Raw genomic sequence first — 14,230 nt, 5'->3', positions numbered from 1 at the left:
GAGGATCAGAAATTCAAGCACATCCTTAGTCTGGCAGCACCAGGAGTTTGCAGTCAGCTGGGCCAACCTGGGCAATCCTATAGCAAAGGGGAAGAACAAAGGCAGAGGGACAGAGATGGGGGAAGAGGGAAATCAAGGGAAGAGAAGAAAGGATGAGAAATGAGACTCAAGTAGAGAAGAATGCCAGGGAGAGAGAAACCGAGTCTGGCGAGATTTGGGGAGCATGCCAGGGGTGAGAGTTAGACAGGAACTGGAGAAAGAAAGGCAATCGGGGCCTGGCACTGGGTGGGAAAGTGGACTGATGGAAGGAGGGCAGATGTGGGCCTGGGCCGGCCCTTTGAGGAAGCAGTGAGCTCCCCCTCCAGTGTGGTCATAACCTTTGGAATGAGGGTGTGAGTGACTTTCAAATTCCCATCTCCCTTTTCATTCCAACCTCATTGTAACACTGCTTTCTACGCCTCTGGTCTGGTCTGTTCTCTCTCTCCTTTCTCTCTCTCCCCTCCCTCCCTCCTTGCTCTCCCCCCCCCCATTGTCTCAGTAGGCCAAATTCGAAGTCTTTCCAAGGGTGTGGCTGTGATCATCTTATTCTCCAGCCCAAGTGGAACAGCGGAGAAGCCCGAGAGGGACGGACGCATTCAGCAGCCAGAGGCCACGGCAGACAGAGCGCAGCGCTGTAGACAGTGAGTTGTTTGTAAAACTATATGGGTGCGGATGTCTGCGAGTGCCTGTGGGGTGGAGAGTGACCCTGACTTAGACTTGAGCCCCTTCTCGCATGGAACACCAAGATGAGCAGATGATATTTGAAAAGGCACAGACACACAAAAGGCGGATTAGCTATTAGGAGTGTAAGAGGCTATGGGGCAGGGCCAAGGATAGCTTAGTCAGAATACCAAAGGTCCTCCTTGTCACAGGCCTGCATTCCCAGCTACACAGTGGGTTGACAAGGGTGGGATGGAGGTGGGATGGCAGTTGTGGAGGGTCGGGGAAATGGAATGAGCCCAGGAGTTCAAGGCCAGCCTGGGCAACATAATTAAACAACTCAGAAAATAAATAAATAAATAAATAAGCATTCTCTGTGGAATGAGGGTAGTGACAGTCAGAGGGATGTGAAGGCTGGATGAGAGATAAGGAAGGGTGTGAGCTTGTAAAGAGATATCAAGGTTTCTGGGGAGAAAAAGAGAGATGGGGATGCAAGACATTTTTTTTTTCCCCAGAAGTGAGAAGTTGCCATTTCTCAGCACGATCTCTGCTTCTCCCCCACCCCCACCCCTCTCCTAGGTATGCTGTTCTTTGGGCAGAAGGCCTTGCTGCTAGCCATGGCACTCAGCATCTCCTCTGGTGGGTCTCTCCGTCTTCATTCTTTTCTCCCTAACGCATCAGATTCTTAGTTCTCCATGTCCCTGGGGCTATGGGTTAGATGGGGGTGGGGTTAAGAGAATAGGGGCGTGGCATGGGGGCTATGGGTTAGATGGGGGTGGGGCTAAGAGAATAGGGGCGTGGCATGGGGCTATGGGTTAGATGGGGTGGGGCTAAGAGAGAAGGGGCCTGGCAATGGGGCTATGGGTTAGATGAGGGGACTGAAAGTGAAGGGTGTGGCATAGGGCTATGGGTTGGATGGTGGGGGAGGTGCTGAGACTTGAGGGTGGTTAAGATAATGTGAAATTACAATACAAGCACTTATTAATCCCTAAAAGAGAGTTGCATATCGATAATATGACTCAGCAAATACCAGAGGAACAAGTTACACACACATAGAGAGACTACTTATTAGGAAACGGGACCACCTTAAAACCCTTGAGAAAAAGACCACCTAACACTTGCGCTGGCAGACACACAAAAATATTTACATACACGAGGGAAGTATATGCTATACCTACAAACACAGGGAGAGCAGTCTTCACAGGCGGCATAGAATCCATCTTAGGATTGGCCATAGAAAGCAGTCTTGGACTTTGAAGAAACACTATTGTATTTCCCATCCTCTTTCTGCCAGATGCAGACCCCCAATGCACCTCTCCTGCCTTGCCCAGCGGTGCAGCTGATTCAGGGGCTGTGGACCATAGCCCTTGGGATTGAAGGCAAGAGAGGGTCCTGAGTCAGGGCAGAGCAACAGTGAGCTATGCGCTCGATAACTTGTCTTTCTGGAGTGGTTTCGAATGCTTGATCAATTTTGTGCGTAGCCTCGTGGTCTTGTGTGAAAATATAAAGGGACAGACACATCACAAAGATAACACAGAACAATTTCTCCATTGTATTCTGGCTTATCTCATAAAAGTGTTATGGTGGGGAAAACTGGAGTTATGTCCATTTTCTTTCTTTTTGACAGACTGGCTACCCCTAGGGGTCAGTGGTCAACGAGGAGGTAGGTGAAGTCTTTCTTATGAGTTCAGTTGGGGTTCTTATCAGAATGACATAGAATAATATAAATTGAAATAATATAATATAAATATAAATCTGTTCTAGGGCCAGGCAAGATGACACATGCCTTAATCCCAGCACTCAGGGAGTAGAGGCAAGCAGATCAAATTCAAGGCCAGCCAGGGATACATAATGAGACCCTCAAACTGACAAGAATCTGTTTTAGAGCCGATTCTCACAGCACAAGGTGGTAGGATTTGCTGAAGGAGGGAGAGGAAGGGAAATCATGGGTTTGAGGCCAGTCTGGGCTATACATTTTGCCAGGCGGTGGCGGCACATGACTTTAATCTGTTCTAAGACAGAGAGCTACACCTCCAAGGTGTGAGAAGTGGAATCAACTTCAGTAGTACCCACAATTCCACCACCCCTTTCATCAGCCTGGTCTCCTTTTTCACTCAGTGCCAACCTCTTCCTTTCACTCTCCTCTGTTCATTTTCCTTTTTCCTCTACACACTTTTTACCTCATTCAAGACAACATTAATCAGTCCTCACAGAAAACATTATTACTATATTATTATCTACAATCTTTTTTTGTTTGTTTGTTCATTTGGAGATTTTTGGGTTTTTGTTTTGTTTTGTTTTTGGATACAGGGTTTCTCTGTGTATCCCTGGCTGTCCTGGAACTCACTCTGTAGACCAGGCTGGCCTCGAACTCGGAGATTCTCCTGCCTCTGCCTCCAGAACACTGAGGTTAAAGGTATGTGCCACCATGCCTGATTTATTATCTGCAATCTTGAAAACTGAACCTAGGTCTTTACATATTAGGCAAGAGCCTACAGTTGAGCTACAACCCTATACCTACCACGGAGGCAGATCATTGAGTCCCAGGCTAGCCTGGTCTACATAGGGAGTTTCAATACAAGACCAGGATTATGCAGTGAGATAAAGTAAAGGGGGCTGGAGAGACAGCTCAGCGGTTAAGAGCACTGACTGCTCTTCCAGAGATCCTGAGTTCAAACTCCAGCAACCACATGGTGGCTTACAACCATCTGTAATGGGATCTGGTGCCTCCTGAGTTGTGACTTTCTAGCAGAGTTCTGGTGCAGCTATCCTGAGGTTCCTTTTCAGTGTAACTTTCCAGTCCTGATGAGAACATCTAGATGGTTGTTCATAAAGAGTTCTTTAAACTGAGATTGATGGAGGCCTGGGGAGCCAGCCCTGCTGTTCCCTCCCCCAAGCAAGCACACACACACTCCCAACTGCTCTGCTGAGACCTCACTGCTTTCCTATGTGTGACTAGACTGGAATGTGGCCTCTTGACGCTGGATCCAGAAGGGTTGAGGTCCACCCCGAGGAAGGCCAACTTCCTCTGAAGGGCCACTACTTATGATCCCAGTCGGTGACTTTTCAAATAGCCTCTGGAAATAGACAGATTGGGACTCCTTTTATCAGAACTGTTCTAAGCTGAGTGTGGTAATTCAGGTCAGCCTCTAAGAGTTATAGGGAGCTCAAGGCCAGTCTGGGATGAGTGAGTTCTGGGGGGGCGGGGCAGGGGGGAAGCCAAAGCTTTCTCCTGGCCTCCTCAGCATAGGGTACACGTGTGGTGCACAGTCACACAAGCAGGTAAAACACTCATACAAAGGAGAAAATTTAAAATAAACAAACCCTTTCTACAATTTTTTTAAACATTTATTTATTTTGTGTGTATAGATGCTTTGTCTGAGTGTCTGTGCACTAAGGGTGTGCCTCAGGCCCACAGAGGTCAAAACAAAACAAACAAACAAAAAAACAAAACAAAAAAAAAAAAAAAAAAACAATGGATCCCCTGGACCAATGGAAAGTCCTCTGCACCAGGAAGTGCTCTGAAGTGTTGAGCAGCTATGAAAAAACTGATTGGCTCTGAGTAGCACAGCAGGGCCCTTTCAGTTTCAGCCTCTAAACACTGCCACCTTTAATCGTGTTTTTACTTTCAGGAGTCTTGTAACTTTTTGCCTTTCTAAAATATTATGTCACCAGGCTTGGTGGCACACACCTTTCATAATAGCAGAGGCAGGAGGATCTTTGTGAGTTCTAGGTCGGCCTGCCTGGTCTATATAGTAAATTCTGGGACAGCTAGAGCTACATAGAGCTACCCTATCTCAAAAACCAAACCAAACTAATTAGCTAAACAAAAAGATTTTTTTACTGTGCAATCCTTGGGTGAGTGTCACCATGTCTGGATTAAACATTTTCTAAAGAAACTATTGCTAAAGTGGGGGTTGGTGGACATCTCACGCAGAATTAGAAGCTTGAGAAAATGGGCCAAAAAAAAAAAAAAAAAAAAAAAAGGCCAAGGCAAATTACATGAATTTGCTGACCTCTAGTGGGGAAAAGTGGGTTTTGACTCTAAACTACAGCTATAAATGGAATATTTCCTGAGTATAGTATTTTAAATATTATTATACTTAAAAGTTATATACAAAAGGTAACTGTGAGGAGCCGAGTACCTTGACCTGACTACTTGATTACAGTAATTATTTCACTTTATATGTGTATATCAAAAGATCACATTGTATAATAAAAATATATACTTTTGAGCCAGACACATTAAAATACATACATTAGCACGTTAGAAGCTGCAATTTGCATGTGTGAATCTCATGTGTGAATCTCTGGATTACTCCCCAGTTTAACACACGCGAGTGCGCGCCCACAGACACACACACACACTTCACTACAGTGTAAGCCAAACCTAAGTGAATTTACACTTATAATCCCAACATCTGGGAGACTCAGACAGGAGGATTTTGAATTTCAGGTGAGCTCTGGGTTCCAAGAAGACCCTGTCTCCGAATAAAAGTGATCATAATGCCGTTGGTATTTTGCATTAAGTAGATACTTCAGGGCTGGAACTGTAGCCTGGCTGGGAATGTGGTTACCAAATCTGCAAAGCCCTAGATTTGATCCCCCAACAACACATAACCAGGTGTGAGGACTCATGCTTGTTATCCCAAAATTTGGAGTCAGAGACTTGAGGATTTGGAGTTCAAAGGTCACTTCCCCCCACATAATGAGTTGCAGACCAGCTTGGACTACCTGAGACTCTGCTTCAAAAAAAAAAAAAAAAAAAAAAAAAGTCACCAATTACTTAGTCATTTGACATTTGCGTTTAATGGTTTAACTTAATTTTCATTTTACTTTATTTATTTACTTGTTTACTAATTTGTGAATAGATCACTTTATTCAGAGACTCGAAGCATATTCCAGACTTGAAGAAAAGGCTGAAGCGGCCCCCGGGATCCTTGCTGCGGAGCTTGGCAAAGGCAAATTTCCCAGGCTGGGCAGCACTAGAAGCCTGTTCCAGTTACGATATGCAGGCAAAGAAAAGCAGCCAGCAGATGTTTAGAGCTGAGCACTGGGTGCTGTGCTAGACAGTTCCTCTCATCGGCAGGGGAAGGGTGGGGTGCCCAGAATAACTGTTCCGTCTTTTTCAGATGATGTGCCTGAGACGTTCACAGATGACCCTAGTAAGTCAGCCTGCTTTGCGGCGTTTACTTACTACCACGGGGATGGAAAGGGTTGAGGGTGACATCTGTCTAGAGAAGAGGTCTTTCTTAGTGGCCACCATCAGTCCAAGTGTGCCCAGCCTTCCTATCCCCTCCGTTTCTCTCAGGGATAGTCCTTGCATGTCTGAGTCCACATGCCTTGTCTCCAGTCCTCTCATTTAGCTAATCAGCCCCATATCCTGCGGCTCTAACCCCAACTCTTCCTTCCCCTTCTCTTTTGTGTCTCTGCAGATCTGGTGAATGATCCTTCTACAGACGATACAGGTGATGCTTACTAAAGTTCTTACAAAGCTGCGTGACCTCGGAATAGTAACGAGATTTAGTCCACCTCCTGAGTTAATCCTGTATTTCTAGCTCCGGAAAAACATGGTTGTGGGATCAGTGCTTGCTAGATATCTGAAAGGAGGGAGCAGGGCTGAGGAGGTGGCTCGGCATGGGAAGGTGCTTGCCGACGTCCAAGGAACTTAATTTACATGGTAGAAGGAGAGAATAGACTTCCAAAAACTGTTCTCTGACCTCCACACACATGTGTTGTTATAACATGTGCATGCACACCTGTGTATGTGTGTGGGCACACACATACACAGAATAAACAAATTAATGTAAAATAAAATGAGGGAACAGTGTGGGCGAGTAGCTAAAATGGCTAAATAAGTTTATGGGGCTGGACAGATGGCTCAGTGGTTTAGAACAATGGCTGTCCTTCTAGAGGATCTAGGTTCAATTTCCAGCACCCAAAAGGCAGCTTGCAACTGTCTGTAACTCCAGTTCCAGGGAATCTGTCAGACGTGTGAGAGCAAACCATCAATGCACATTAAAAAAAATAAAAAATAAAAAAGACCTATATAGTAAAGTTGTCCAAAGATAAGTTTAAGAGCAATAATATTCATTCAAAAATGTTCCCAATTACTCCAGACAATCTCCTTCCCTGTGCATATACCTTGCCCCGCTCCGATAGATATCACCATGCTCCCTCGTGATGCCCCACCTTTCCCTTGCAATTCAAGGCCCCCCTCACACCGTACTGTTTTGTGCCTTTTCAGCTCTGGCTGATATCACACCTTCCACAGACGACCTGGGTGAGTTCAGATCTGGGGTCCCAGGGCCATTCTGGGCTTTCCCCAGAGCCCGTATGGAATGCAAGGCAGCTGCTGGAGCATCTTAAACAGAACTACAGTTTGCATAACACGTGCTTCCAGCCGCTTCTTTCAAATCCATGGCCGTTTTGAACCCTGGCAAGCAGGAAGTGTGTAGTTTGGCATACAAAAGGCTGAAACGAGATCTTTCCAGGTTTCCAAGACTCACCAGAGTGAAGAGAAAAGCAGACGGAGGACACTGGGCTTTTTAAGAGAACAAGAAATAGGAAGGAAGGAAAGGAGACAGAGGCTAGATTTCTTGTTGCTGTTCCTAAGGATGGAGCTGGACTTTGAGCACGCTAAGCAAGCGCCCCACACTGAACTGCACCTCTGTTCCTAGGTGATATTTGGCGGTTATCGCCTTTTGTTTTCTTTTGGGAAAGGTGTTTCTCTGTAGCCCTGGTTGGCCTGAAACTCACTCCGTAGACCAGGTTGACTTCAGATTCACAGAGATCCACCTGCCTCTGCCTCTTGGATGCTGGGGTTAAAGGTGTGCACCACCATACTCAGCTTCCTAGGATGCTTTTAACAAAGAGGTTTTTAAAAGCCAGCTGCCATGTGTCGTAAATTTAGAAGCGAACAAAAGTGAATTTCTTCCACCGGGTATCTTCTGTCCAATAGACATCAGAATCTGTGCGGTTCCATGGCTCCACAAAATGGGACCTGTCGGGGTCAGAAAAGGGAAGCTGTAGGAGACAGGAAGTGTTCTTGAGTATGCCTCAGGGTTCCACTGACTGGATGTTTTTCTTGAAAGACAAGTAGGAGAGCCAATCACATGGGTAGGAGGGGACTCCCTTACAGGAAGAGGCAACAGTGAGCGAGTTTAAGGTGGGAATGGAAGCCTGAAAGGGGATCTTCCATAAGGGAAGCTTTAAATCAGTTTTGAGCACAGGAAAGATAGTTCTCTGCCCTCACTTCCATTACCCCAGGCCACTTCTGCTCCCCACTTGTGGGGTCAGAAAGCCGAGGGATTTAACCACAAGCCACCAGGATCTCAGAAGCAGTTGTCATAGAAAAGGATGACCTGAGCAGAGGCCACGGAAAAGGGAGTGAGATGTCGGCTATGTGGTTGAGGGACTGTGACGACAGCCAGTTTCCAGCCATGCTGGGTGACTCTGCTGATGCCATTCAACTGAAGAATAACCCCGGCTGGTAATGGTTTGTTGAATTAGAAGAATCCAAAGGGGGCAATAACCCATACAAGATACCGGTTAGACCTGTGCATTCTGAGCTTCAGGAATGCGGTTCAAATTAGAAACACAGGATTGGGACTTACTCAGCATAGGTGTATGAAAACTTACATTAGGGGCTGGAGGGATGGCTCAGTGATTGAGATCGCTTTCAGAGGGACCTGGGTTCCAGTCTCAGCATGCACATAGTAGGTCACAACCATCTCTAACTCTAGGCCTGGGGGTGGGGCTGGGGGCAGTGCTCTCTGCTGGCCTCCTCAGGCATCGCACACATGACTTATATAGCCACACACGCAGGCAGAGCGCCCATACACATACAATAAAAACAAAGTTTGCTTTTTTTTTTCAAATAATTTTTTAATAATTTTTTATAAAATATAAAATTTTATAAAAATATAAAAATATAAAAATAAAAATTTTTAATAATTTTTTTTTCAAATAAATTTTTTTCAAATGTTATGGACGAGGTTATCTGGCCACTCCCTGCTCTTCTTCCTATTAACGGCTCTCCAGAGGACTCTCCCGATGCTATGAGTCTTTGCTGCCTTAACTCCTTCCTGTAAAGTAAGCACGCATCAAACCTACACCTCGGGTCAGTTTGGGCTATGAGCCTAGGCCCTCCTATTCTTTACCCGAAACCTCTCACCAAAGAGGTGGTGATTCCGTACCTCCTCTCAGGGAGAAGAATCCTTGTCTGGGGGGAAAAGCTCCAACAGAACACCGGTCTTCTCTGCTCATCTCTAGGAGCAGGTTTTCTGGGTACTAGACCCTTCGCCTTGTATTTCTAATAGTTTTCACTTACTGCTGAGTATAGTGGTGCCTGTGTGTAATCCCAGCCGCCTGAGAGGCTGAGGCAGGGGAATCAGGGATTTGGGACACACAGGGAGACCTCCCATATCTTTTTTTAAAAAAGTCTGAATTTGTTTTGTTTTATTGAGGCAGGTTCTTACAGGCTGTCCTGAAGCTCTGTAAAGACCAAACTGGCCTTTAAGTCATAGAGATCCATCCATCTCTGCCTCTGGGTGCTGGAGTTAAATTTAGGCATGCACCACTGTGATTTCTTTTCACTAATGACACTTTAAAAATTATTTATTATATATAAGTACACTGTAGCTGTCTTCAGACACACCAGAAGAGAGCATCAGATCCCATTACAGATGGTTGTAAGGCACCATGTGGTTGCTGGGAATTGAACTCAGGACCTCTGGAAGAGCAGTCAGTGTGCTCTTAACCACTGGGCCATCTCTCCAGCCTTCCTAATGATGCTTTCAATGCAACAGATTCCTCAGCTCAGGACTAGAGAAAGGTGAAAGCCAGGATTCCATCTCAATTCTTCAGTGTCTTTGTTGTGTGCGGCTGAAATCAGTTTGATAGCTTCTAGAAGTTTCTGAGTCCTCAGTTCCTTTGTTCCTTATTTCCGAGGATCCTGAACCATATGTTAGTTACAGAGGTGATAACTTGTAGAATTGTTAATAACTTAATAAAATGTCTGCCTTCCAGCCTCAGCTGGTGACAAAAATACTACTGCAGGTATGTTATTTTTAATGTATTTACTCATTTATTTTATGTGTGGGGGTGATTTGTCTGAGTGCGTCTGTGTACCACATGCATGCAGTACTTCTGGAGACCAGCAGATGGTGTCAGATTCGCTAGAACACTGGTGTGGGTGCTGTGAACAGGTGTAGACTCCTCTGGAGGAGAAGCCAGTGTTCTTAACCACTATTCCATCCCTCCAGCCCTATGAGATTCTCTCTCTCCCTCTTTTTGTGTATGTGTGTGTGTGTGTGTGTGTGTGTGCGTGTGTCTGTCTGTGTCTCTAAGATTTGTTGTTGTGCTTTTTTGTTTATGGCTGTTTTGTCTACATGTACATCTGTACATCAGAAAAGGACAGTGGATCTCATGGGACTACAGTTGTAGACAGATGTGAGTGGCCCCGTGAGTTCTGGGAATTGATCCCAGGACCTCTGGAAGAGCAGTCGGTGCTGTTAACAGCAGAACCATCTCTCCAGCCCTATGATTATTTTTATACATGCATTTTCTTGAGTTTTTCTTCTTATAGAGCCTTTGCCTTATTAGGCTCTTCCCTCCCCCAAATCCAACTTCATTCTTTTATAAATTATCTCTTTTTCCTAACAGTCACAGGGAAAAGTAACAGCCACCATTGATTGGTCCTCAAACACCCACTCTCTAAACTACTTTTGGATTTTATTTGGTGATTAATGAATTGGAAAATAAATCCGTTTGACCGCAGACTCCATGTTACTGTGGGAATGATGGTTAACATGGGTTTTTGTAACTTGCTGGTAATTCTGACCTGCAGCTATGGTTGAGAACAGAGCAAGGGCGCTGTGCCTGAGAATTCTCCTTCTTCAGAATGAGGGCATCAGACTTCATTGTCATGTTTCATGTTGACGCCTGAATAGTCCTAGAAAGACTAATTTTTTTTTCCTAGATGACTACTCAAAGATTATTTTACCTACTTCTGCTTGCTGGTAGGAAATTACCTAAATGTCATGTGAGTTAGTTTCCTCTCCATTTTTGGCAAGCAAGAAGGACATGCCCCCCAAAATACACTGGTTCTTGTAAAAACAACTCCATCTTCCTCCGTTCTGTCTCCCTTCACCCAGACCTTTCTTCTTCAATGTCTGTACTATTCCCATGTGGGCATGCCTGTTATTTTGTGTTGAACAGAGTGCCGGGATGAGAAGTTTGCTTGTACACGACTGTACTCTGTCCACCGGCCAGTCAGACAGTGTGTGCACCAGGCCTGCTTCACTAGGTAAGAGATCCCAGAAAGTCCAGAGAGCACCTTCCATGGGGGTAATGCTTGTATCTATTTAATGAACATCCACCACAGAATGGCAGTTTTTGCCGGGGTAGAGGTTGGTAGTGTAACCTTTTTAGCCGTTCCCAAAGGCGCTGCCTAGAGCTTGGAGTCTGGGTTGAAGTATCCACAAAACAGTCTGATAGACGCCTGTGGACGTGAGGGTTATAGGAAGAGAGACTTGAGAGATGCCGCTGTGTCGAGCTAAGCTGACTGAAAGCTGAAGAGAAAGGCTCAGCTCTGAAGTACAAAATAACTTAGAGCTAAGATGTGAAGTGTGCAAAATGCCACTGAGAGGAGTAATTAATACCTCTTTTTGTTTGGTATTTATCCTTAAAACCATTTGTATCTCCTACATTCTGCTGAGGGAAAGTTTTTTTTTTTTTTTTTTTTTTTTTAAATTCACATACTTAAGGGGAAAAAAATCAATCTAGGGGCTGGAGAGGTGGCTCAGCCGTTCCGAGCACTGACTGCTCTTCCAGAGATCCCGAGTGCAATTCCCAGCAACCACATGGTGGCTCTCATCTGTCATGGAGTCTGGCGCCCTCTTCTGGCCTACAGGTGTCCATGCAGACAGAGCATTTCTACATTTGAATTAAGTAAATAAATACATACATTTAAAAAAAAAGAAAAATCTAGGGGCTGGAGAGATGGCTCAGCGGTTAAGAGCACTGACTGCTCTTCCAGAGGTCCTGAGTTCAAATCCCAGAAACCACATGGTGGCTCACAACCATCTGTAATGGGATCCTATGAAGACAGCTATAGTGCGCGCATAAATAGAAAAAAATATATAAGTCTTTAAAAAGGAGGAAGAAAAATCTAGACAAAGGGGGGACAGTGGGGAGTAAAGATTGAAGAGGCACCTTTGCTAGATCATCTCACCACCTTCTCTATGTCCTTCTTTAACCATGACCTCGGGACTGCGGCAGTTTACGGCGCATGTACGTCATCAATAATGAAATCTGTTCCCGACTCGTCTGCAGAGAACACGAAGCTATGAAAGGTAAGATGGTGTCTGGGTGGTCAGTGCACAGGGACAGTATGACAGGTAAATAGAGCACGATGCTGTTGGATCTGAGGTCTGGTTCCTAAGGGCTGGCACCTCTCTTGTCTTCCATCAGCCCCTATGGGAAGCCATACTAGATAAACTGTCTGTGTCCTAGCTAGATACCCCTAAATCCCTCTCCACCTAGATGCAACTCCCAACTCTCCCACAGTGAGAATTTCCTGCAGCTCAAGGTGTTTTTAAAACTTTGGTTTTTAGATTTTAAGAAGTCTTTTGCGTATGAGTGTTTTGCTCATATATATATGTATGTACCCATGTGCATACACCCATGGGGGTCAGAGGAAGGTATTAAAGACCCTGGAACTGCTGTCACAGATGGTTGTGAGCCATCATGTGGATGCTAGGAATCTGGCTCTTTCTTCTGCAAGAGCAGCCTGTGCTCTTAACTGCTGAGCCACCTCTCCAGCCCATCTCCGGCTGTTTTAAATCACCTTTTGGAAGTTCTGGGGAGTAGCCCAGCAATCAGTACAAATAATAAACTCAATGGCCGTGCTGACCATCAGTCATACGCTCTACAAAGAACACACACACACACACACACACACACACACACACACACACACACATGTTTGAAAACAATAGAGTTTAGACAGAATCTGTAAGAACCAGGTAGGATGCTTACAGAGTGGCTACGTTATAAATATCCCACCGACTCTGGAAATTCCATCTACAGTGCTATTATCAAACCTCTGCAGTACAGAAGAGTGGGAAGATGTTAAAAGAATAGTTTTCAAGGCTCCAAAGTGTGTGGCTGTAGACCATGCACAGTGGGAACAAACATTCTTCTCACCTTCCCCATGGACAGCCCCGAGTGTTGCTGTGGTTGGAGTCAGCACCACAGACGGGGGCACCTTTGACTCAGCCCCCAGCTTTGCATTGGGTTCATGAGTAAGAGCTGTAGTTGACTTCGCAGAAGGAAACTTGCTGCTTTCCCACATTGGCTCTGTGCGAGCCACCTGCGAGGGAAGCACCTTGCCGCTGACTGTGAGTGTTTGGGACTCTAGGCACTTTCAGATACCTCGGGGGATTTACTGCAGTTAGCTGTTGTAAACACCCAAATGCAGGCTAAGTGGCTGTTTACAGAAAGGGAGAGACTAAGAGAAGGTTAGAGAAGGTTAGAGAAGGTTAGACACTTTCTAGAAAGTGACCAACTACCCAGCCAGGGACAACACTGAGGTCTTTACCCCCATCTTTTCCTCCTTCGTTTTTATTAGAATCCACACTGAATCATCTTCTCCTTCCCTTAAAATAAGAGCCTTTGTTACTGTCCAGCATCTTCCAATAATGCTCTGGTTTTCCTCTAGATGAGCTTTGCCGGCAGATGGCAGGCCTGCCTCCAAGGCGACTCCGTCGCTCCAACTACTTCCGACTTCCTCCCTGTGAAAATATGAATTTGCAGAGACCCGATGGTCTGTGATCACCAAGGAAGAGTGAAGAAAGTGTGGATGAAGGAATCAGAAATTCCTTCTACTCCAACCACTGCCATCTGTCCCATAGACATGTATTTTTAAACTAAGCCCTTTGCAATGTCCCTACCTAACTCTGTAATTTTCCCGGGAACTGGCAACATTTGACTCATTTGTAACATTGTAATACATTGTCTACATTGTTGCACGGGTTTGCTGATTTCTGGTCTTACAGACAAGGTGGACAAAGGATGACCACTTGACTTAGATACAAACACTCCATTCAGCCCCAACAGGAGGGATGGTTTGATGGTATAAAACAGCATGGAAGTGCAGGAAGACCACAACTTCAAGTCCATCTTTGGACACATCAAGTTTGGGGGCAGTATGGGCTGTGTGAGACCCCTAATCTCATAAAAGAAAAAAAAAACTTTAGGTTAATATTCTTTGGGATTTTTTCCTTTTTTTTTTAATGATTGATTGATTGATTGATTATAGCTGTCTTCAGACACCCCAGAAGAGGGCATCAGATCCCATTACAGATGGCTGTGAGCCACCTGTGGGTCAGTGGGAATTGAACTCAGGACCTCTGGAAGAGCAGCCAGTGCTCTTAACCACTGAGCCATCTCTCCAGCCCCTGTTTTTGTTTTGTTTTGTGTTTTTTTGTTTTGTTTTGTTTTAATAGTACTATGAATTGAGCTCAGG

At 45.2% G+C, this 14,230-nt stretch overlaps 1 protein-coding gene across 1 annotated transcript; it reads left to right on the top strand.

Moving 5' to 3' along the window:
- The first annotated feature begins 242 nt into the window (after positions 1 to 242).
- Positions 243 to 13,716, top strand: MFAP5 (microfibril associated protein 5). Its single transcript, XM_080914187.1, has 10 exons — positions 243 to 680; positions 1,279 to 1,338; positions 2,327 to 2,362; positions 5,832 to 5,864; positions 6,135 to 6,167; positions 6,947 to 6,982; positions 9,730 to 9,759; positions 10,921 to 11,008; positions 11,983 to 12,056; positions 13,424 to 13,716. Exons 2-10 carry the CDS (start codon positions 1,281 to 1,283, stop codon positions 13,534 to 13,536), a joined length of 501 nt encoding a protein of 166 aa, XP_080770313.1. The 5' UTR covers positions 243 to 680; positions 1,279 to 1,280; the 3' UTR covers positions 13,537 to 13,716.
- The last annotated feature ends 514 nt before the right edge of the window (positions 13,717 to 14,230 follow it).

Source organism: Micromys minutus (genome assembly GCF_963924665.1).
Source record: "Micromys minutus genome assembly, chromosome: 3".
In the NCBI taxonomy this organism is placed as follows: domain Eukaryota; kingdom Metazoa; phylum Chordata; class Mammalia; order Rodentia; family Muridae; genus Micromys; species Micromys minutus.
This window is presented reverse-complemented; position numbering and strand designations above follow the sequence as displayed.